Source organism: Poromitra crassiceps, assembly GCF_964638095.1.
Source record: "Poromitra crassiceps genome assembly, chromosome: 18".
Classification (NCBI taxonomy): domain Eukaryota; kingdom Metazoa; phylum Chordata; class Actinopteri; order Beryciformes; family Melamphaidae; genus Poromitra; species Poromitra crassiceps.
Window position 1 is genome coordinate 14,980,942 of NC_139636.1, and position 23,816 is coordinate 15,004,757.

Genomic DNA, 23,816 nt, shown 5'->3' on the forward strand with positions numbered 1-23,816 from the left:
TCCCATTAGGCCTACTGTTGAACCAGAACCCCCTTTTGACAGGACTGCCCCTTTTTCCTTTGTCCTGATCGCTTTGAAGGCACCATAGACCGTGAAGTCAGCCAGGATCCCACTAACTGTACTCTTCCACAAAGACCCCCCCCCCCATCTTTATCCCCCTTTAGTGCTAATTTTAATTTATTTATCCTGGTTGCTGCTCCACCCTCTGTCGATCTGGGGACAGCTGAAACTGGCTCCATGCTTCCTCCGAGACATGGGCAGTAGCCAGCCGCTTCTTTTCACCTGACAGGGGAAGCTTCACCGGTAGGACATAGCACGTGGGAGGATCACGCTATTCCAACGAGTTCCCCTCCCTCCGAACAGGTACCCCGAACGAGGAGGCACCACTTCAGCGACCAGGATATTGCATGTTTTGGTGAGGGGTTCCTGTCCACTAACTGTACTCTTAACAAGACACACAGCCTAAGCTGCCTGTGATTGGCTTGCCCTGAGATTCTTACCATAACCTTGAACCAATCCTAGCGCAAGACACAGTCTATACTGCCTCTGATTGGCTTGCCCTGAAATTCTTACCCTAACCTTAACCAATCCTAGTCAAGTCTTTACTGTTTATTATCTGATCAAACAAAACCCAGAAGAACCCAGATTTGTTTACAATAACAAAAATATAACATTTAATGTATTGGGTGTCAATAAACTCAATTGAGAGGCATATTTCTGCTGGAATTAGGCTATTATATTTTATTTCATATATCACACATGTACATTGTAAATGTAATGCTTTATTTTACAAAGTAGTTTTAACTACTTTTTCTGTGTAGCTTGTAGTTTTGGAGTTTCAAAAAACTACATTTCTCCCAGGGTAGCTTTGCTGTAGTTTCAACTACTTCCATGGTGAAGTAATTGGTAGCTTCCTAAGCTATGCTTTCAAAGTAGCTTCCCCAACACTGCACACACACACACACACACGCACACGCACGCGCACACACACACTCATGCGATCATGCAGGCACAAAAATGCATGCAGTATAGCTACATTGCACACAGAAGAATCAGTATGGAGAGAGACATGCAGTTTTTCACAAACCGTGTCTTTAGAGTGGCCCATTAAGAAGAAATAGGGGGAGCTTAGTGTGTCACCTTTCATGCACATGGAGAGGTTGGAAGGTACCATTCCTAAGGGAAGGCAAGTAAAAGCCTATACCAATCATTAGACTTAAAGCAGTGGGGTTACAACAAATATAGGTTAAAGCTTAGACTTAGCTTAGACTTTTTGCACTACTGTTTGTTCAAAATGGTTTTTCACATCAAGACAAGTTTAATTTCAGATGACAGAGAATAGAAGACCACGGGACAGGGAGTACAATGCAGAAAGATATTAATAATCAGGTTAGGCTTGTAAGGTTATGCTTGTTAATGTGTTCTTGAGTAAAACATACAGCATCTGCAGTGTGGACTTTAAAATACGGGAATGAAGTTTAATCTCTAGTATGTGTTTCAGAGAGAGAGAGAGAGAGAAAGGGAACAATAAGGAGAGACAGGTGGGAAGTAGGATATTCACAGCGAGAGACTTGGGTTTGCATTGGGGGGAAACCCACCATAATCTGGCACCTGTCCTGTGCCTCTCTTTAGCAGCAGCCTGACCCGCCTGCCTCCTGCCTTGATGAGTTCAATGGCGCGGGCGTGAGTCATGTCGCGCGTACCGTCCCCGTTAATCTCTATGATCTGATCCCCTACCTGCAGGAGACACGGAGAGGGCAGAGGAGATTATGTTTAATCCTTCAGTTTATCAGGGAAAATTGACTCAGCAACACTCTGCTTCACATTCACTTTCACACCAGTGGGAGCTGCTCACGAGTAATCTGATATCAGACTGAATTGTCAACTCGTTAGACTCCATTTCCTTTTCTCGTTAGACTCCATTTCCTTCTTCAGAAGCAGCCAACTGGGTGGAGTGGGCGGATTGGAGGGTCTGGAGCCAGGCAAGCCCAGTAGGCTACAGCTACCTGTTCCTGCTGTCAGCCACTGAGCGGCTCCACTGGAGCAGCTGGGGATTAAGTGCCTTGCTCACTTGCTGAGGCAGGGCAGAGAGTTACTCATTCACTTTCCCTTAAACATATTTTCCCCGCTGGTTCTGGGATTTGAACCAGTGACTTCCTTGGTCATAAGCCTGCTTCTCTAATCGCTAGGCTGCTACTGCCACTCCACTGAAGAAGATGGAGGGGCAGACAGTAAAATGAAGAACTCCCATGTGTTAAAGTTTTATCGAGTCAAACATGTCATGTCATATAGACACAGTTATGTCAATTACAGACTAAAATGACATATGATTTTAATGAAAAAACAAACATAATAATCAACATACTGACTGCAGCACTCTTTAACTGAAGATTAGAACAGCCACAGCATTAGTGATGATTACTTTATTACAACATTTGACATTAGTAACTCTTTTTCAAGGATAATTATTCCAATCATCTCCTGCAGTGTTTTTGTTCTCATCCATGTCATCTCACCCTCATTCTGCCGTTGCGTATGGCCGGACCGTCCTCAGCAAGACGCAGTACAAATAGGTCCATCTTATACTCTCTGCCCCCACGGATACTGAAGCCAAAACCCTTTACGCTTTTCTCCAGCTCCACCGTGAAGTAGTCAAAGTCCTGCAGACAAAATCAGTACTCAGCATACAACAAGCCCACAGCAAATATATCCACCAACAAATAAAAAAACACCCTATAGCTGCAGTGTGACAGCATAACTGAACACAACCAAAATATGTGCATTTTTGTGCTCAACACATAATCAACCCCAACAGTCCAGTTGTACCTGTGGTCTGAAGTCTGGAGGGAGTCCCAGAGGGAACTGCGTGGCTGCAGGGTGCTGTCTGAAGTCCAGCAGTCCAGGTGGGTGTCGGTAGTCCAGCGTCGGGGGCTGCCGGTAATCAGCCACCGGTGGGTGACGGTAGTCCACGGGAGGCTGCCGGTAGTCGGTGAATGGAGGATGGCGGATATCGGGTTTAACGTCCTGTCTGGCTTTCACCTCTGACCTGCAGGGGGCAGAGAGGTGCACAGTCAGAGGAGAGGTTTGGCCCATGAGCCACGGGCATTATCATTAGATTTAGAACAGGCATGAGGTGGACTACTGCACAGTGCACAGGGCCTCACATGTCCACACACATGGTTTTTTATTAGTGTTCACTTGTGAGAGTCGATCATGTCTTTGTGACACCCTGTAGAGTTTATGGATGTTATCGTTTGAGCTTAGCTTGGCCTGTGAGGGACGGGAGCATCAGGATTGCTGCTGTGTTTGCAGCTGGGAAGGCTCACCACAAAAGGATGGAAATATCACTCACTGTTTTGAAACTTTTATCAAGCTCTCTCTCTCTTGTGCTAAGGGCATACATCCACAGCCTTGGGAATGCTACTCTCATGTCTTGATCGGAGACACATGCACATGTGCACACACACACGCATGCACACACACACACACACACACACACACACACACACACACACACACACACACACACACACACACACACACACACACACACACACACACACACACGCATGCACATAGCTCTCTTCTTCTCGCTTTTCAGCCCGAACGTTGGGCCTCATGCATTATAGAAGGGATACCTTAAGGTGAATTATTCAGAGCTAAGTGGTGTTACGCAACAAAGTAGATATCGGCTTGAGACTAAGATGGAGTCTCACTGAGACAAAAGTTTTATTACTATCCTCTAGTGGTCTGGGGAAAGTTGTAGACCAGCAGTACCTGGGTCTCTGCAGTGGTAGTAGACGAGTGCTTTTACCTCTACACTACTATGACTACTACTACTATGACAGTACTATGACTATCAGGGTGGTCTCACCTGCCGTCGTGGAGGTAGAGCTGTGGCGGAGGGCCAGGAGGCTGCGTGACGGGGCTCTGCTGTGCTCCAGCCGCAGCAGGCTGGGAGGCTGGCGCTGCAGGCTGGGTAGCAGCTGTCGGGGCCGGGGGCTGTCCAGGCTGGGCAGGGGCTTGTCCCGTCTGAGTGGCTGTCTGGCCGGGCTGCACGGCCGCTTGGCCGGACTGGGCTACAGGGCTGGGCTGGGCCTGGGGGCTGTGTTTCTGGGTCATCGGGCTCTGCTTCTCTGAGCTGGGCCCAGAGTGGGCATCTGCAGCGGAGAGGGAACGGTAACATGAGAAGCTTCACCTGACAATGTGAGCTGAACATCTCAAGTTATGCCTAGGCTGTAATACAAAGTGAAAAAAACAAGCTGCAATTGTAAAATTAAATAACTGGGACATGTATCCCGTCCGGTATTACAAATTGTGCTTCCTTCCTGTCACACTTACCCTCTTCTGGTATGATGTGCAGAGTGACTGTGAGCCCAGCATCTTTGATCAGCTTGACGATGTCTGCGTGGGGCATGCTGATGATGGACTGACCGTTCACGGCCAGAATCCGGTCGCCCACCTTCAGCTTCCCACAACGGTCCGCAGGGCTGCCCTCGATTATACGTCCTATTTTATGGGGCACAGCTGGAAATAGGCAACAACACGCTGCTTGTCAGCACCAGTTTGGATTAAAGGTGTCACACCTACTGCTGTTAAAACAGACTTCTATTTTAAAACACACATTTCCTCCCAGGATAACATTTACAATTATATTACAGTGTGAGCCTTGTCATTCATGCATTTGTAGTTGTAAACTCACTTCTAAAAAAAAATATAACCTGCTCACATACTTCAAAAACTATAAGAAATGCTTTTTTCAAAAGCATTATTTCTATTTTACGGCAATGTCTAAATGAAGCAAATGCCAAGAAGCTAACATTTGAGTTACGGCTTTTATCAACACATTTCCCATAAATATGGACAGAAAACATCACAAATTTCCACTCCAAAATTAACCTTTTCTGAATGCACCAAGCATTGTAATTCTCTGAGGGACTGTTAAGCCTAAACATTTACATCCCGAACTAATGTTTAATATTGTAATAACTAAACTAGACCCACTTATGGGGTACCATATGCATATACATGCATATTAGAAACCTACAGGGGGTGCCAAGAATTTGGGCATAAAATAGTTTGAGATAATATCTGAATAGCTTGTGAGTGCTGTGGTTATCCGCATGACTAAACCAGACATTTGTGCAATGTTTACTCATGACAGTTCTTCCAAATTGGCTCAAGAATCACACAAGTCTGTGTTGAAAGACATCCACTCTCTGTGTGTATCTGCAGGTTTCTGAAAGCCAAATCATTAAAATCAGCATCAATTTAACCACCAAATTAAAGAAACAAAGCTGACAAAAACCCATCTGTTTCTATTTGAACATGCAAGTATCTTATGAAACTATAAATGTCCAGTGTAAGAAAAATGACACGAGGCAAAAAAAAATGTTAAGGGACATGAAGTTCAATTGTGTTTAGGAAAGCAGATACGATGCATATTGTACTACCTACCCTGTTTAGTATTTGTTTCAGAGTGGACATGCAGTGCAGAGAAACCTGACTCAGCATGGTGAGAAAAAATAAGACCTCTAACAACTATATTAAGACCTTAATGTTGGATGATTTACTGTCAGACTTTCCAAACTTTTTAAGGAGCTGCAGAGGCTACATTATAGTGTACCATACACCTACAAGTATGCAAACCCTCGCTCTAGACCTAGGGCATTCATCAGCCTTAAGGTCCTTGCACACCAGGGGCATTTTTTTCTTCTTATTTTTTTCCGCACGTCAATAATATTTTTCGAGCCTATTATCAGTCAATGCAACCGTACCGTAACCATACCAAGTTTTGCTGAGCGATATTGCGGCGTTTATTTTTTCGAACCAAGGTCGATTTTTCAGAATCTTTTCGCTTTCACGTCTGTTTTTAATTTTCTTATTTCCAGACAAATTAGTAGAGTATGATGTTATTTGACCTGCTTTAGAAGAAGACAAAATGAACCTAATCAATTTATGTACACATCTGTTGCTGTGATTGACAGGTGGGTCAACTTTCGCCTTGCAATTTCATGCTGTATATTCGCGTCGCTCTTGGTGTGTAATGGCCTTTGGGATCGTCAATCATTAGGGTTTGCAATTAAACATTCAGCAACAATGTTCAGGACTCCCGATAAGAGCGATCGTCGTGCGACTCACTGATGACGGCGGCGTTCTCCGGTCTGTTGAGGGAGCTGATGATGACGAAGCCGAAGCCCTCGTTCTCTTTGCGGTGAATGACCACGTCACTGGTCTGCAGGGCCGACCCCTCCGGAGGGGCGGTGGCGGTGGGAGGATGGGGGCCCGAAGCCGAGGCCGCATCGCTCCGGGGAGAGCTGTGCTGCGTGGACACCGAGCCGGGGCTGCGTCCGTTCACGGGACACGGCTCACCTGGAGGAACAACAACGCGGCAAAAACGAAATAGGCATGATAAATCAAAGAAATAGCCCCTCTGGGGTAAAACGTATCATTCACAGCAGCCTTTTTCTGCATTTTAATGTGAAGGCAGCTCAAAATTGTAGAGAACTCGGTGTACTGCAATGTTTCTCTACCCCCTCAAAATTTAATTTTTGTTCATTTTCATATCGGTTATTTGAGATGTGTGACTACTGAGTTACTGCATGCCCTCTCAGTTCGGTTCCACTGCATTTGAGAAAACATCAGCTGCAGTGACTGCTTTTAATTTGAATTCTGTCGTATTCTGTCGTGTGTGTGTGTGTGTGTGTGTGTGTGTGGTGTGTGTGTGTGTGTGTGTGTGTGTGTGTGTGTGTGTGTGTGTGTGTGCGTGCGTGCGTGCGTGTCCATGTTCATTATCCATGTGTTTCCATGTGGGTATGTCTCTATGTGGTCATATCAGTGTGAATGTATGTAGGCTACTGCATGCCTGTGTGTGCATACATTCGGAACCCTTTAAGACCTGATGCAGTGTCTGTGTCATTAACTCTTTCAGCAAAGATACTACTATCCCTCATTATAAAACGGCTCTCTCAAATCAAGCAATCTGATTGGTTCACAGCCATTGTATAATTCCAGTAACCGAGTTCAATAACCCATGGCCATGGGTTATTGGTTGCCATGGCAACTCTCTTACTAAGAGAGTAATAATAAGGCTTACCTCAAATGACAACGTAGAAAAAAAAATGGCGGAGACAGCTGTCAGATCCTTGTGAATCGATCTTCGCTTATAACTTTACTAATACTTCGCAGAAAATGATGTTTTGTACAAGAATAGATGCGGGCTAATGTCTTCTTTGCAAAAGAAAGGCTGTTAACCCCGCATTTAACCCCGTAACGTTAGTTGGTGTAGGCTTTGCAGAAAGCATTCAGCTTCAGCAAGCGCTGAGAATGCAGCGCTGCGGCTCGAGCTGCCTGTCGGGGATTCCAGAAAGCTCTCAGCTACTCAGCAAGCGCCAGGATTGGCCAATGTCAACTTCAGTCTCCAGAACGATCCAATCAAATCACCCGCATGTTCTTGCGGTCCCGCCTTACAGTAGTGTTTCAACTGACTCTATCAGAATGACATGCCAGTCGGAGTCGGACTTATAGTATTATTATTATTATTATATTATCATACTTGGAAACCGTTTTATAAAAGCAATATAGCACTCGAGCTGCGTGTGTTGTGGAATATATCCCCCTGCTCAGCAGTTATCCCACTCGGCCTCGTGGGATAACAGCTGATCAGGGGGATATATTCTTCACAACACACTGGCTCTCATGCTATATTGCTTAACTATATACTTGATACACTATATACTTCATACACTATCCCTCACTATATACTTGATACACTATATACTTCATACACTATCCCTCAGGTTTTAGGAGGTTGTTTCAAACTTAGGTTTTAGAATGCTTTTCTAGAGGGCACCTTAGGTCTTAATGGGTTAAATGTTTTCATTTTGGTGTGAAGTGTGCAGCGTGACAGTTACACTACAAATAAATAAATACAAGTGAACTGGACTGAGCTGCTGCAGACAGTGCTAACACGGGACAAATGCAGGATAGATGTATGATCTTCTAAGAGAGATGAGAAGTAGACCCCATTGACGCATACGGATTGCCAGCATGTGTCCAAAGTGACATAAAAAACACTCTCCTCACCAGGCAACAGCACTCTCCTCCTCACAGTCAGGCTGACCTGACCGTTGCGAGCGGCGGCGTGCATCAGGTCGATCACGTATCTGTGCGGTTTCCCAGCAACCACCATCTTATCCACAGAGATGAGCTCATCCCCGGGTCGAAGCCGCCCGTCGCGCTCAGCAGGAGTGTTCTCTATTATAGCGCCGATGACAATCTGTTCAAAGACAATCAACATTAGCAGCATATAGATGAAGGAGACGAGGGATACACAGTGGAATCACATCAGCACCGCCTCCTTCCTCTTGTCTAGCCTGTCAGACAGTGTTGGGTCATGGACATGGTAACATTTATTCTATCTCGTTTCCCCTCATTTGACCTTCCTTTTTTCTTTTCTTTTCTCTCCAATTCTACTTTGCCAATTCTCCCTGTTGTTCCTGGTTGTTGCTCCGCCCCCTCTGCCCATCTGGGGAGAGTTGTAGACTAGCTAGCACATGCTTCCTCCGATACATGTGCAGTCACCAGCCGCATCTTTTCACCTGACAGCAAGGTGTTTCACCGGCAGGTCATAGTGCGAGGGAGGATCACGCTATTCCCCCCCCAGTTCCCCTCCCCGCGCAAACAGACGCCCGGACCGACCGACCGACCGACCGACCAGAAGAGGCACTAGTGCAGCGAGCAGGACTCATACCCCACCGGCTTCCCACCCGCAGACACGGCCAATTGTGTGTGTAGGAACGTCTGACCACGTCGGAAGAACTGCTGCCGGGACTTGAACCCGTGTCTCTGCGGTGGTAGGTGAGTGCTTTTACCTGCACACTGCCCAGACACCCACCCCTCATTTGACCTTCCTAAAAACTCTGCTGCCATGTTCCTCTGTCTGTATATGGAGTTAGCAAGGCATCATATCAGTATGGGAGGTGCGGCGCTGTAAGTGGGTCATGTATGTAGGTTAGGTATGATCAAATGTAATTGGAGAAACAGCGTGAGATGATGTTAGGTGCATGTAAGATGAGGTTTGTGTGTGTGTGTGTGTGTGTGTGTGTGTGTGTGTGTGTGTGGGTGTGTGTGTTTGTGTGTGTGTGTGTGTGTGTGTGTGTGTGTGTGTGTGCTCGCGTGCATGCGTGTGTGTGTGTGTGTGTGTGTGTGTGTGTGTGTGTGTGTGTGCTCGCGTGCATGTGTGTGTGTGTGTGTGTGTGTGTGTGTGTGTGTGTGTGTGTGCATGCGCATGTGTGTGTATGAAGTTAGATATGTGTGTGGTCCAGCCCGTCCCATACGAGCCTTGTCACGGGCGTCCGGACTCACAGCCTGCACCGCCTCGTCTCCCCCTAGGATGCGGAAGCCAAACCCAGTCTTCTCCCTCAGCAGATGCACCTCCACTTCCTGGTACTCCGGACCTGAGACACACACACACACACACACACACACACACACGCACGCACGCACACACGCGCACACATGCACACGCACACACACACACGAGGGGCGAGAGAATGAGATTACAAAGATTAGCTCTTTGTTTTAAGCGCAAATCACCTGACTGAATAAGCAAGGGAGAGGAAGCTTGCGGTTCAGGAGGTTCTGTACTTACGTCGGCTCTCGTAGAGGGCCCTAGACTTCTCATAAAGGTCGTAGGGGTCGGGCTTGTTGAGGTCGAAGCCCTCGGTGGAGTCAGGGACAGAGGTGCGGTGCTGCGGCTGGTTAGGGAAGGGCGTGCCGGGGGGTACGCCCTGGACAGACAGGCCCGTCTGGGGACTGCCATGGGGGTCCCACTGGTCGGGCAACTGCAAGGACAACAGCAGCAACAGGCAGTTTAAGCCCATTTACTACCCATTTACTCAGGAAGTACTTCGTCTCCATTGGGAATTACACATCTGACCTAACTAGGATGACTTGTGGGGTGCCTCAAGGATCCATTATGGGACCCGTTCTCTTCAACCTTTATATGCTCCCTCTAGGCCTAATTATGCAAAAAAACAAAGTAGCCTATCATAACTACGCAGATGACACTCAGTTGTATATAGCTCTTTCCTCAGCTGAGTATGCTCCCATAGAATCATTGTGCCAGTGCATTGATCAAATAAATAACTGGATGTGCCAGAATTTCCTACAGCTAAACAAAGACAAAACAGAGGTGATCGTCTTTGGTCCCAAAGAACAAAGGCTTAAAATCACTGCACGCCTTGAGTCTCGATCCCTGAAGCCTAAGGATCAAGTCAAAAATCTTGGCGTTATTATTGATTCCGATCTCAACTTTAACTCCCACATTAAGTCAATCAGAAAATCAGCTTTTTATCATCTTAAAAATATAGCAAGAATTAGGGGCTACATGTCCAGACAGGATCTAGAAAAACTAATTCACGCCTTCATCTATAGTAGGTTAGACTACTGCAATAGCCTTTTCTCTGGTCTCTCCAAAAAAGAACTTAGGCAACTTCAGCTCATTCAGAATTCTGCTGCTAGAGTTCTAACGAAGACTAAGAAAGCTGATCATATCACTCCAGTTCTTAAGTCCTTACACTGGTTGCCAGTGTGTCATAGAATAGATTTTAAAATACTGTTATTAGTCTATAAATCACTTAACACATTCACTGCCAGCCGTTTTTTTTTTACTGTAGGTAGGTTCTGCCAGAGGGTTTTTTTGAGGATTCTGGCTCATCTTTCAAGACCCGAGGATTCTTTTCTGCTAAGATTTTGTGAACACACAATATCTCAAAAGAACTAATAGAATGTGTGCTTTCTCTGTCTAAAAGAGTTAGTTTGTAGAGTTAGTAGTTATGTAAGCATTAGCAGTTGAATACAGCATGGTTTCAGCGTCAGAAAAATTATTCTGAGATAAACGGCTTTTTGTGAAATTCGATAGAACAGTCACTTTAACCATTCATTTTTGGCATCAGTAAGACGTCAGACATCTAAACAATAGTTTTGAACAGTAATTTCCTCCATAACAGCAGGAAACACCCCTCTACTTCAAACTCCTCCCTCCGTGTGTGTTCTTCTTGGCTGCAGCGGGCATGTCACAAGCTCGTTGCTGCTGCCAGGCTCACTGCTTCTGCTGCTGCTGCCTGTCTGCTGGCGGCCGCTGTGCAAGTCTGGATCGGCTCGCTCGTTTCTTGTGGTTTGTGTTGAGAGCTTTGATGAAGCTTTTGCGATTCTGGTCTTATTTATGCTGCGTGTTTCAAAGTGTGTTCCACCCGTAATCTATTATGCAAATTTGCAATCCCGCACCGCCAGCAATCAGCGCGTTTTCGCCCAGCCATTTTCACGAGAATGGCTTCCTCACACTGCTTTTTGCTTGCCTTCCTCTAGTCTGGGAGAGCACTGTCGCCACTTAGTGGGTCGGTGGAATGGGTTGTACATGTTCGGTGGCTTCAATATTGATATAAGAGATGTAAAAGGGTTAGATGCACATCCCACGGTCAAAAAAAAAAAAAACATTTTTTTGACGTAAAAACACGTCATTGGCAGTCAACCGTTGGATTCTGTTTGACGTAAAAACACGTCATTGGCAGTGAACGTGTTAATGGCCTAGGCCCAAAATACATAGCTGAATTGCTCCCGAACCGCCTAGAACTCTTAGGTCAGCAGGGTCCAGCTTATTACAGTAACTGTCCCTAGGATCAAATCAAATCATGGGAAGGCCGCATTTACCCACTATGCTTCTGCTAGCTGGAACAAATTGCCTGAAGACCTCAGATCTGCCCCAACCTTACTTACTTTTAAAAATAGACTAAAGACTTTTATGTTTACTGTCGCTTTTAACTGCTGACAGCTGTTTCTCAATCACTATTATATGTGTGTGTAGTCATGTTTCTGATATAGTCTATTATGCAAACCCAATGAGTCCTCTATAAGTTTTTAGCTCTTTTTGCAACTGCTGCGCCTGTTGCTTAGTGCACTTTTTATACTCTTTTTTTAAAGTTTTGTTGTGATGCTTTTAAATGTCCATTTTATTCTCTTCTTTTATTCTTTTATTTTCCTGTCAACCATTTTATGTGAAGCACTTTGAATTGCCTCTGTGTATCAAATGTGCTATACAAATAAACTTGACGTGACTTGACTTGACTACTGTCACTGTCAATCTAGCCTATGTACTGTATCTCCTCAATCATTTTGCAATGCATGCCATATGCCAGGGGGTTTCAACTGGTAGTCTGCGGGCCCCTGGTGGTCCGTGAAGGCATTGCAGCAAATGTTCCCCCACATTCATGTGCTCACCATGTTTGGTTCCACCACATATCGATGTGAATCTGGATTTTCCACGATGAAGATAATAAAAAAAACTCCTATAGCAGCAGTTTGCCAAGTGCCCAGGTGGAAGGCATTGGTTACAGGCAACCAGCGCCATTTCTCCATTGATTCAAGCCACTATACTGTAATATTGAATGTGTGTGTACTTAAAGTTATTGGACAGATTTATCTTGATGAAGTGGACCTACAATAAAAAAAAGTTTTGAGTACCCTGGCCCTGATATAAAGCTATATGTTTTGATTCAGTAACTAAATTATGGAATTAATAAACACAGCTACTCAATTTCCCAAAGGCAGATATGATAATGAATTAAAATCAATATTTATAATTTACAGTTGAGTGAGAAGACCTTCATCATATCGGAATATCCTGTCTAAATTGCCTATAAACTAAACTTCATAAACCAAGGTCAATAGTATAAGCAGTAGGTGGCGCAGTATGAGTGTGAAGCAGCAGAGCGGAGCCCCAGCTGTAGGAGATGAGATGATGTCTGATGTGTTCTCACTAAGGCAGGCATTAGACCACGTTCCGGTCATTTAGCGGTACAAAGCGCATGTGGGAAAACGGCTTAAGAGACTTTAAGAGGCAGGTCAGGACAGGTTGGCTCATTTCACAATAAAGCAAAAGCCAAACACCTCTAAGGCAACACGGGCCTGGTGACAAACACTGATCTTAACACGCTACTATCTTACCCCTCTGCTTCAACAAGCAAACCCCTGTTCAAACACACACAGACAGGAACACACACCACCGCGCATTGGCAGAAAACACAAGTGCACGGCTCAATAACTGTACCTGTTTGGAGGTCTTCCATGGAGAGATATGGCCTGAGGGGAAGGAAAAAAACAAAACAGAACACAATTAGTTCACAGAGCAGACTCAGAGAATCTGTCGGAGCGTTATGAAACAACAAAATACAGACAAGTGGAGAAATCTCTCTTGAAATTTCACAGAATATTCCCTAATAATGAAGCTATCTTCTTAATAAAGCTGTCTGAGACGCTGGACTGCAGTGTTTAAATCTCCTTCGCTGAACGTGGGAAAATATTCACAGTTTGCTGACTTCATATTCCTCTGTGTTGGCTTTGTTTCTGTAACTCTTCCTAAACGGATTTGGTTGTTGCGTTTGTTTTCAGCATAATTACATCATTAGCTGTGGGGGGAAGCAGCCCCCCCTCCCCCCCACACACACACACACACAAGCACACGCACACACACAGACATTTTCCTCTGTAACTAATTTTATCTGCGCTGGGTGCAGCATCTACTGTAGGAAGAAGAGACTAGCCTCTCCTCTTCATCAGAACAACACTCTGACCCACACAGGCTCAGGCTCCCTGAAGCTCGCAATCAAAGACAATCTCTGATGCTGCTGAGACCCAAATACATACATTTAGACATGGGGGGGGGGGGGGGGCTAGCATGCAATTTCTGCATTGTGTAAACAAACACCCAATACATAACAATTTTACACACATGTATTTACACAAACACGTGGGCACACGCACATGCACACACACACACACACACACACACACACACACACACACACGCACACACACACACACACACACGCACACACACACGCACACGCACGCACACACACGCAAAACAACAACGGTGAATCATTTAACAGACGTGGGTGCTTGTGCAGCATCCCTTAGAATCAGGATATATTTAATATTTATTCCGCTTGTTTTGATTTGTCCTGATTTCCTGAGAAATGCCAGAGAACAACACTCACTGACTCAATGAAAGCTATTCATTGAATTATTCTCCCCCACTACATGTGTTTGCTTTTATGCGGACGAGAGACAAGGCCAGAGCACTTAGCAACAGAGCAGAACAAACAAACAAAACTCCAAGATTACTACAAGATTACCGACAGTCCTTGTGCAGACGGAATGACAAATGGACAAATTGAAACTCATTTCTGCCATTCCTTACACTTGTATGTTTTCTCATATTTCATATTTACAAGATCTTTGCTACCCCCGAATGTTTTCCATTTGGAAATGAAATGTATGTCGAGCTTGAATCCGTCGCTGTGCATGAACATCGAGGAGGATACAGAGAGAATGAGAAAGAAAGAGCAATAGAGAGACAGAGAGATATATGCTTCTAATCTACATAGGTGATGTCTTTTCTATACTGACATTACAGTCTCTGCATGGAAGCCCACATCACCCCACCCCCCCCCCCCCCCCCATCAGTGGTGACGGGAATCCCATCAACATGAATGGGGGGTTTCTAGAGAGCTGTCCGTGGTGCTGAAATGATTCCCCACACCAGCAGCAGGGGGCTCTGCCGGAGGCCAGCACTAATAAGCATATTCTGTGGGGATTACAGTCCTTAAGGGGAAGCCTTTAAGGAATCCTAATAACTCATTCTGGAGGGGAAACTTTCCTTAATGAGCGGCTGAAGAAAATGAGTGTGAGCTAAAGCTACAAGGCAATTGTCCACTCGACTTAAACAGCAGCATCATCCTTGCAGGCACGCTTTAGCCTCATTTAAATCTTAATACAATTCCCGAGCATATGTGCCGGATTGCGTGGAGCGCTCCTGCGCATGCTGATGAACTACACAAATGAATGACTAGCCAGCGAGCGAGACGCCACACTGCCTCTCTTACGAGTCAGTGGTCAGGGAGTCTCTGGCAGGCCAAGCTCACAGACTAGCCTGCGGAGTGCTGGATGGCCTTCGGATCAGCCCCATTGGCTCTTGGAGGCTGACACCCTTTCTCCACAGCCATGAGTGTGCGTCCTCATTGGTGCTGCAGCGTGTCTGTCGTGTGCGCCTGGCTCGCCTTCAAATGGGATGTCAGGGGACGGAGCTGTGAACACGACCACAGCTCACTGGAACTCTGGCACAGTGCCCACGCGAGAGCAGAGCAGGCCGGCACACACACACACACATACGCGCGCACACAGACACACACACACACAAACACACACACACGCGCGCACACACACACACAAACACACACACGCACGCGCGCGCACACACACACACACACACAGACACACACACACACACGCGCACGCACACACACAGCGGATGTCTGACACTTCATCTTTGCCACACAAAGCCCTGGTGCTCCCGTTCCTAACAGGCAAATAACACACATCTGAAATCATGTAAACAAACAAAATCCCGTTGATGTTTCTTTTTGTTTGCGCGCCAATCCTTCGCCTGTGAACGCAAATGCACGTTTACACAATCCAACACCAAACACATATGAGCCATTTAAAAAGACCTTGCCCCGTCTTTCACCCTATAGTGCATGTGTGTGTATGACAGAGAGAGAGAGAGAGAGCGAGCATGTGTGTGTATGACAGAGAGAGAGAGAGAGAGAGAGAGAGAGAGAGAGAGAGAGAGAGAGAGAGACAGAGAGTGGTGGGGGGGTTCTTGTGTGTCAGGCTGTTAGTCCCTGTGGGGCCGTTGACTTGAGATGTTTGATAGAGAGGGGGGGAAGGAGGATATGATATCTTTGGGGGAGGGGAAGTGATTTGTCACACAAGGTACGCTGTGCATTGAAGTGTGTGTGTGTGTGTATGTGTGTGTGTATGTGTGTGTGTTTGCGTGTGTGTGTGTGTGTGTGTGTGTGTGTGTGTGTGTGCGTGTGTGCGTGTGTGTGTGTGTGCGTGTGTGCGTGTGTGTGTGTGCGTGTGTGTGTGTGTGTGTGTGTCCATGAAGTGGATACTGACCGCTATCTTGCATTACAGTATAACTGTATATATCAACCTGCCATGTTATCATCCTGTGTGTTTCTTATGTGTATGCATTATTGTGTTTGCCATCTGGGCACTCATGTAACTGACTGACTCCCAGCATTTGACTGCACTATTACTGTTTATGTCCTTTGCATACTTTATGTGGAAATAAATAATCCAAATGTGTGTGCATGCACATGTGTGTGACTGCACAAATGTTTGTCAGGCAATCTCATTTGTGTACTGAATTTCTGGATCCTTTTTATATGCCATAGCCTGGTGTATCTGACAGTGAAAAGTGACTATGTGCTTTTCTAAAGGTTAACCACCAGGTGGCGTGCGTTGGCTCCACACCGTCATGAGGCGCTAGACTGCTCAGTGCCACAACATACAGTATAATCAAGACTGCTCACATACAGTACACATGCATGTATCCTGCAAGTGCATGTGCGCACTGGCACACATATAATTTATTAACTTTAACATGATCAACTGATTGATTATAGAGTACTGCAGGGATGATGGATTTTTGTAGGCTTACCCAGAACTCCCTGCACTTTGTGTTCGGCAAGATAATCTTCACAAATCAGAACCACTTTTATGAAAGCGTTTTTTTGAAAATCCCTAAGAAAAATGCTTTTACCCTTCGAAAATCATGAAAGTGGTCGCCATTTGTGAAGATGATCTTGCTGCTGAACACAAACTTCGCTGTTTCCTAAACTTTTGTTAACCACAGACCTTATTTCATGCATTTAACCGAAATTCCAATGCCATTGCCTTTTACACATAAGATCCAGAAGTGCCAGGTCTTCCAGACTCATTCTTGTGCTACTCTATTTTGTCACTAGTTGCAGTACATGATCACTTTACTTTAACCAGGCCATATTTTGTCAATATTTTTCCAATGGTTAATAATTGAGACTATAGCACGGGCAAGTTAAGTTACAGTTGGTCTGATGTATCAGGATCACCAAGTGCTAATTTCTTTGTTTCTCAAGTTTGCATTAAGAATTCCTGTCACACTTTAATTAAACCTGAGATGCAGTATGCAACTAATTACCTTAATCCCGAATTAAATGCAATTCATGAAAAAGAAACAATGCAAAGTAGAGTATGATATAATATCTATCATTCCTTTTTAGAGTTCTGCTATCCTCTCAGAAACAATGAAAAGTCAAATGAACTCTTGGCACTTCGGGCAAGACCTAGAGACAGTGATGAAACGTACAGTAAATGTGAACTGCACATCTGTTGGATGGCAGGTCAAGTGTCGCCACAATTAACCTTTTGTGTTATTATCACCGCCAGGCAGGGTGGGAATTACACAGAGGCCATGGCCTCCGTTGCCCCTCCCTCTGGCCGTGATGCCCTGAGATCCCTAAGGCCACCTTGGCAGTGCCCTGCTACCAGCCTGCTACTGTCAGTTGCTTTAAAAACGTCTGTGGTCTCAGTTTAATGTAGCCTGCCCTGTGCAAAGGATGTGTAATTGGCTAATTTTAACACACATTTCAGAGAAAATCGCTCTTCACGATGTCAATAGAGCAATGACATTTGTGACCAATTGAAGACGGAAATACAGCAAGACAGCCAATCAAGCTGTAGCACCAAGCGACCAGCAGCAGGCGTCTACATGCGAAAAACGTCGCTGTAGTCTGCACGGGGCGTTATCCGTCCGGTGTTTCCCGTAGCGGTTCCCTTTGCAGTTGGGTTTCGGTTAGACGTAGCGGTGCCTGGCGGAGATCTGCACTCTACTGAGTGCACTTTTCTAGTTACATTATTATTTTGTGTGCGCATGTGTGTGTGTGCGTGTGCGCGCGCGCGCGCGCGCGTGCGTGCGTGCGTGTGTGTGTGTGTGTGAGATGGCAATGTGTTCAGTGTTATAGGCAGCTCCCAGTAATTACCAAGGCAAATTTGGACCCTATGACCAGAACACCTTTTAGAGAATCGGTGCAAGAGCACATGTCAAACAAATAAAGCTTTCACTGTGCAATTTAATTTCCACGCAGGTGGCCAATCTTGCAGGAAATAGGAGGGGAGGGAAAATGGCCTCCCTCCATGTTGTGCTGGCAACGTTTCCAGAACTCATTCTGAACTCAAGAACTCCTTCTCAACTAATTCTGCACCTCACCACCATTCAATGATCTCATTGGTTTTTCAACTACACTTTAAAACCCTCCAATTGAATATCTTCCCGACAGAGCGAGGGCATGCGCTCTCCCTAAAGTCTTTAACCTCTAGAGGCCGAACTGCTGAAGATACACAGAGAATTGAAGCTAGTGAAGAAGTAGAGCTTGGCAGTGGTGTTTGGCACGTCACAGGCATTGTGAAACAACACTAGTCCTGAATGCTCTGTCTAAACACACCGACAGCCAAACAAACAAAAAAACACAGCGAAGATCTAATGTTAGCTTTTGACAGTGTTGGCAGAACACCAATGTTGAGACAAAACAGCAGTTTTCCAGACAGATTAACACACACACGCACGGACGCACGCACCCCCAGACAGGCTGGAGGGTGGTCAATCATATTAAACAAATTATATCTAATCAATGATTCAACACATTGTTGAACATTTAGAGCAACAAATGGCCACAATACACTCAAATCATGTCCATATTGTTCACAGCTTTCTGGTCGGACATCACTCCTCTTTTTTACCACGTGCAGCACGTGGTCAAGAGAAGGAGTTTTGGGGGTGAGTCAGGCATTCATTCAGTCAGTCAGTCAGGAATGGATAACCGTGATGATGTCATCACCGATGATGTCATTAGTGATGTCTTCAGTGATGTCATCAATGCCAAAGGTGGGCTGTTGAAATGGTGATGATGTCATCAGTGATGCCTTCAGTGATGATGTCATCAGTGATGTCATCAGTGCCAAACTTGGGCTGTTGAAAGCTGTAGTTTCCTCAAATGGCTTGAGTTCCATGAGGTCGCCTAGTTGCTACATGACGCACTTGGTCCTTGGCCAGAGTTGCATTCATAAACTATCTCTGTACACACGTCAATCAACAGAAAGTAAAAAAAAAATGTTTGTATATTTAAACAGTACCGTGTCAGTTAAACTTGCTTGCCAGCTAGATGCCAATCTACGCTGTCATTTGACGGACGCTATTTATCCAAAGCACATTAAAGTACAATGACTGCAAGCATTTTTAGCGTGGCTGGCCCCAATGGGAATTATACTCCTTCACCTAGCAGTGTCAGTGACGTGCTGTACTGCTGTAGGCTACCCATCGAGCGACACAACACCTAACAGTGAGAAAAACACCATCAGTTTTCTGATCTGTGAATATTTATGTGCATTCTCTGCATACTATTCAACACATATGAGATATTTTTCTACATAATACTGTATGCTTTATGCCATGCTGATGTCAACAGGCAATCAATACTGCACATACTATACGTCCAAATGGAGTGTTGACAACTAGATATGCACTCATCCAAAATGGCACATTCTCTACATTATGTTACATCATATATCTGCTGTGAATTCACATTTTCTTCATATTCCCATACCCTTCTCATTGTTGTATATCACATACAATTATGTTGATATATATATATATTTTATTTCCACCTATCATACGTTTGGTATATTTCTGTGCATACTCTCTTCTTTTCTCCATTTCATTCTCAGTTACTTCTGCTGCTGCTATTCTACACAATCTAATAACCTAATTTGTCATTGAGCAATTGGCAGTTCAAGTTATTTAATATTCCTAAATTAAAATCTGGCAAAGTCTATCTCAGATTTGAATAAAATCCAAATAATGGGCCACTGTGATTTGTTTTATGATTCTAATTTGTTAAAAAAAAGAAGAAGAGGGAATTACCATACCAGACAGAATTATCATAATCAAAATCTCTACGCTCGCACTTCAACTTCACTGTCTTCTTGCAAGCCTTCGGTTGGGGATGAAAATGCATGATATTTGGGCACATTTGAGTCAATCAGAGCCTAGCATATATTTAACTGGGAAATTTACCTATTGTCACGGTTATGTCACGGTAAAGCGCTAGAGGATTGGTTATTTCTGGCTGTCAATCAAAAAGTTTGTCTAACCCATTGGTTTTTACATAACATTAACCCTATGGAGTAGCCGGATTGGGCGGATTTTCGGAAATATCGCGATATTTGGGAAATATCACGATATTTGGGAAATATCACAATTTTTAACATTTACTTTCAGAGGCTGCAGCAGGCTCAGTTTTAAATCCAGAGTGAAGTTTCTGGCATCATATGAAACTAGAAGACCTAAGGAATCGATTTGTACCAACCATGTCATGCAAGTCTGTCAGGAAGGTAGCTAAATAACACCACAAATTTAGGCAAAATTTTGGCGAGAAGCAGACGGATAAAGACAGACAGACCGATAGACAGACAGAACAATGCACACGGTACCTGTTCCCACCCTCTGTATGAGGAGTGTGGCCTCTGCCCCGACAGGACACTCTTTGAGCAGCTCCACCACGCGGCCGTGTCCCGCTCCAGCCACCGCCTGCTGGTTGACCTCCAGGATCAGGTCTCCCTCTGTCAGCCCGGACGCTGCCTGGGAGCCCGCCTCCAGCACCTGCACACGCACACACACACACACACACACACACACACACACACACACACACACACACACACACACACACACACACAACACAGACGCCTGCTCACACTCCCACTCAATAGTCGGCTTGCATTTTGTGGTATCATGCAACTCTTGTATAACTTCCAAGGGTTCCATCATTAATGTGTCAGAGCATCAACCTACGTATGGTTTATTTTTGTATGCAGGGATCTCAATGTATTAATTTAAATGCTGAGATGTTTTTATAACATCTAAATCAAGATTCTAATATATTCTGTTCAATGAGCGGACTTAACTGTACCCTTAAGGCCCGTTCACATCTACAATCATAACTATGAAAATGACTATTAACTATAAATGATGATGATGATGATGATAATAATCATCATCATCATCATAATAATAATAATAATAATAATGTGATCAATAGAATGCATGTGACCCTGCTATGATAACTATAAAAAAAGAAATAAAAAATAATAACTATAACTATACTGTATATTTGGTAAGATTTTATAGCATTTTTTTGGGGATGCACTGACAACAATAAAAGATTTCCAACCAATCAAATTAAGGTTCTATTAAAGAAGGGGCAGGAGAATCCAGTAGCTCAGCGCAGTGAAGCATCATTTTCTGATATTGTAGTGTGAATGCTTGAGCAACAATGTAGTGCTACGCTTTAGAGTTATCTTGTTATTGTTCCAGTAAATACACAACATACATCTATAATATAAAACATACATTACAGCCACAACCAAAAGCTTCAATTCCTATTGTTCATTCTGTACTCTACGCTCTCCTATAACAAATAAAAGATATACAGAAGAAAACTCAATACATCACCTGTTTAACCCGCTGGCCCGTGGGACTATCGGCAATAGTGAACCCAAATCCCTCTGCCCCTTTCACCATAGTGACGGTCAGCAGCTCGGCCCCCTGCGCTGCCGCCCCGGCGACGCCCGCGGCGCCCGAGGAGGCCATGGACACGTTGTCGTCGTGAGGCGTGAGCGCCGGGCCCGAGCCGGGGGTGGTGGACGGCAGGGAGGAGCCGTCCAGGTGCGTGTCCCCGGGGTGGGAGCCCCCGGGCTGGGCTAGGGCCTGGGGAGGCAGCTGGGAGCTCAGGGACAGGTACTCCAGGTAGGGGTCGTAGCTGCCGCGGCCGTTCACAACCAGGGGGCGATGCTCCAGGCCGATGGGGGTCAGGGAGGCGCTGGCCGCGCCGCTGGGGTCCTCGGGGTCAAAGGGCAGAGGGTACCCTCGACAGAGCACCAGGGTCACGCTCTGACCGATGGGCACTGACTGGAACAGCTTGACCACATCGGCGTGTGTGGTGCCAAGCACGCAGATGTCGTTGATGTAGACGATGACATCGCCTGGAGAGCGAGGAAGAGACGGGAGAAGCAAGAACAGCTTCAGCGTCTGAGTCCATGTCATGCGTGGCTGATGGCCACACTCTAAGGTGGATCCTGAAGTACGGCAACATATTGCAAATAACGATTTGAGCAGATGAAGTGAAAAGAACCGAACATTCACTCAGACTCACATGGACCACCTGATCACGCTTTCAGTGGTGCATGTGAAAACATACTGTTTTTCTTATCACCACCTTCTGTTGCCATGACTGTCAAATCTCAGCGGCAACAGAGCATGCTGCAATCACATAGAAGAAGCATCATATCCCTCCGAAGTGTCACACTGGGATATAATCAGTTCACTGGCACTGCAGGCAATCTACAAGTGCATGTGTGTGTGTGTGTGTGTGTGTGTGTGTGTGTGTGTGTGTGTGTGTGTGTGTGTGTGTGTGTGTGTGTGTGTGTGTGTGTGCATGAGAGAGAGAGAGAGAGAGAGAGAGATGGAGGGTCAGTGTCTTGGTTTGTCTCTGTGTATATGCCAACCATCTGGTGCACACTGGCATCCGCACAGAATACGCAATCGTGGAAATCTTGAACATTTGAAGGGGAAGCACACATGGCCGTGCACAGACACGCTCACAAACAATAAACAACAGTTCAGGAGCGGCTCTCTCACGCATGATGCATGATGATGATTGATGACACATATCTGTGCAACGGCTGTCCCACTGACGGCCGGCTGTCCCACTGACGGCTGTCCCACTGACGGCCGGGTGGGAAGGCAAAATGCGAGTGTGTGAGAGTGTTTATGGTGTAGTTAGTGTGCCTCTGCTCACAGGGAGGGGGTGTGAGAGAGTGTTTATGGTTTAGTTAGTGTGTCTCTGCTCACACTCACAGGGAGAGTGTGTGTGAGAGTGTTTATGGTTTAGTTAGTGTGCCCCTGCTCACACTCACAGGGAGAGTGTGTGTGAGAGTGTTTATGGTTTAGTGTGCCTCTGCTCACACTCACAGGGAGAGTGTGTGTGAGAGTGTTTATGGTTTAGTGTGCCTCTGCTCACACTCACAGGGAGAGTGTGTGTGAGAGTGTTTATGGTTTAGTTAGTGTGCCTCTGCTCACACTCACAGGGAGTGTGTGTGTGAGAGTGTTTATGGTTTAGTTAGTGTGTCTCTGCTCACACTCACAGGGAGAGTGTGTGTGAGAGTGTTTATGGTTTAGTTAGTGTGCCTCTGCTCACACTCACAGGGAGTGTGTGTGTGAGAGTGTTTATGGTTTAGTGTGCCTCTGCTCACACTCACAGGGAGTGTGTGTGTGAGAGTGTTTATGGTTTAGTTAGTGTGTCTCTGCTCACACTCACAGGGAGAGTGTGTGTGAGAGTGTTTATGGTTTAGTTAGTGTGCCTCTGCTCACACTCACAGGGAGTGTGTGTGTGAGAGTGTTTATGGTTTAGTTAGTGTGCCTCTGCTCACACTCACAGGGAGTGTGTGTGTGAGAGTGTTTATGGTTTAGTTAGTGTGCCTCTGCTCACACTCACAGGGAGAGTGTGTGAGAGAGTGTTTATGGTTTAGTGTGCCTCTGCTCACACTCACAGGGAGAGTGTGTGTGAGAGTGTTTATGGTTTAGTTAGTGTGTCTCTGCTCACACTCACAGGGAGAGTGTGTGTGAGAGTGTTTATGGTTTAGTGTGCCTCTGCTCACACTCACAGGGAGAGTGTGTGTGAGAGTGTTTATGGTTTAGTGTGCCTCTGCTCACACTCACAGGGAGAGTGTGTGTGAGAGTGTTTATGGTTTAGTGTGCCTCTGCTCACAGGGAGAGAAGTAGCCTTCACTGCTTTAGTTAAAGGCACAGCCCCATG

At 45.5% G+C, this 23,816-nt stretch overlaps 1 protein-coding gene across 1 annotated transcript in view; it reads right to left on the minus strand.

Moving 5' to 3' along the window:
• magi2b (membrane associated guanylate kinase, WW and PDZ domain containing 2b) overlaps positions 1-23,816 on the minus strand; it is a gene marked incomplete at its 5' end in the record, with an annotated part of 101,195 nt that overhangs the window by 8,129 nt on the left and 69,250 nt on the right. Inside the window, 12 exons of the mRNA XM_083654183.1 lie at positions 1,599-1,737; positions 2,517-2,660; positions 2,827-3,046; positions 3,875-4,160; positions 4,342-4,527; positions 6,142-6,372; positions 8,086-8,278; positions 9,343-9,458; positions 9,653-9,845; positions 13,109-13,140; positions 20,434-20,602; positions 21,455-21,984. Coding sequence (XP_083510309.1) covers positions 1,599-1,737; positions 2,517-2,660; positions 2,827-3,046; positions 3,875-4,160; positions 4,342-4,527; positions 6,142-6,372; positions 8,086-8,278; positions 9,343-9,458; positions 9,653-9,845; positions 13,109-13,140; positions 20,434-20,602; positions 21,455-21,984 — 2,439 coding nt within the window. The remainder of the gene's footprint in view (positions 1-1,598; positions 1,738-2,516; positions 2,661-2,826; positions 3,047-3,874; positions 4,161-4,341; positions 4,528-6,141; positions 6,373-8,085; positions 8,279-9,342; positions 9,459-9,652; positions 9,846-13,108; positions 13,141-20,433; positions 20,603-21,454; positions 21,985-23,816) is intronic.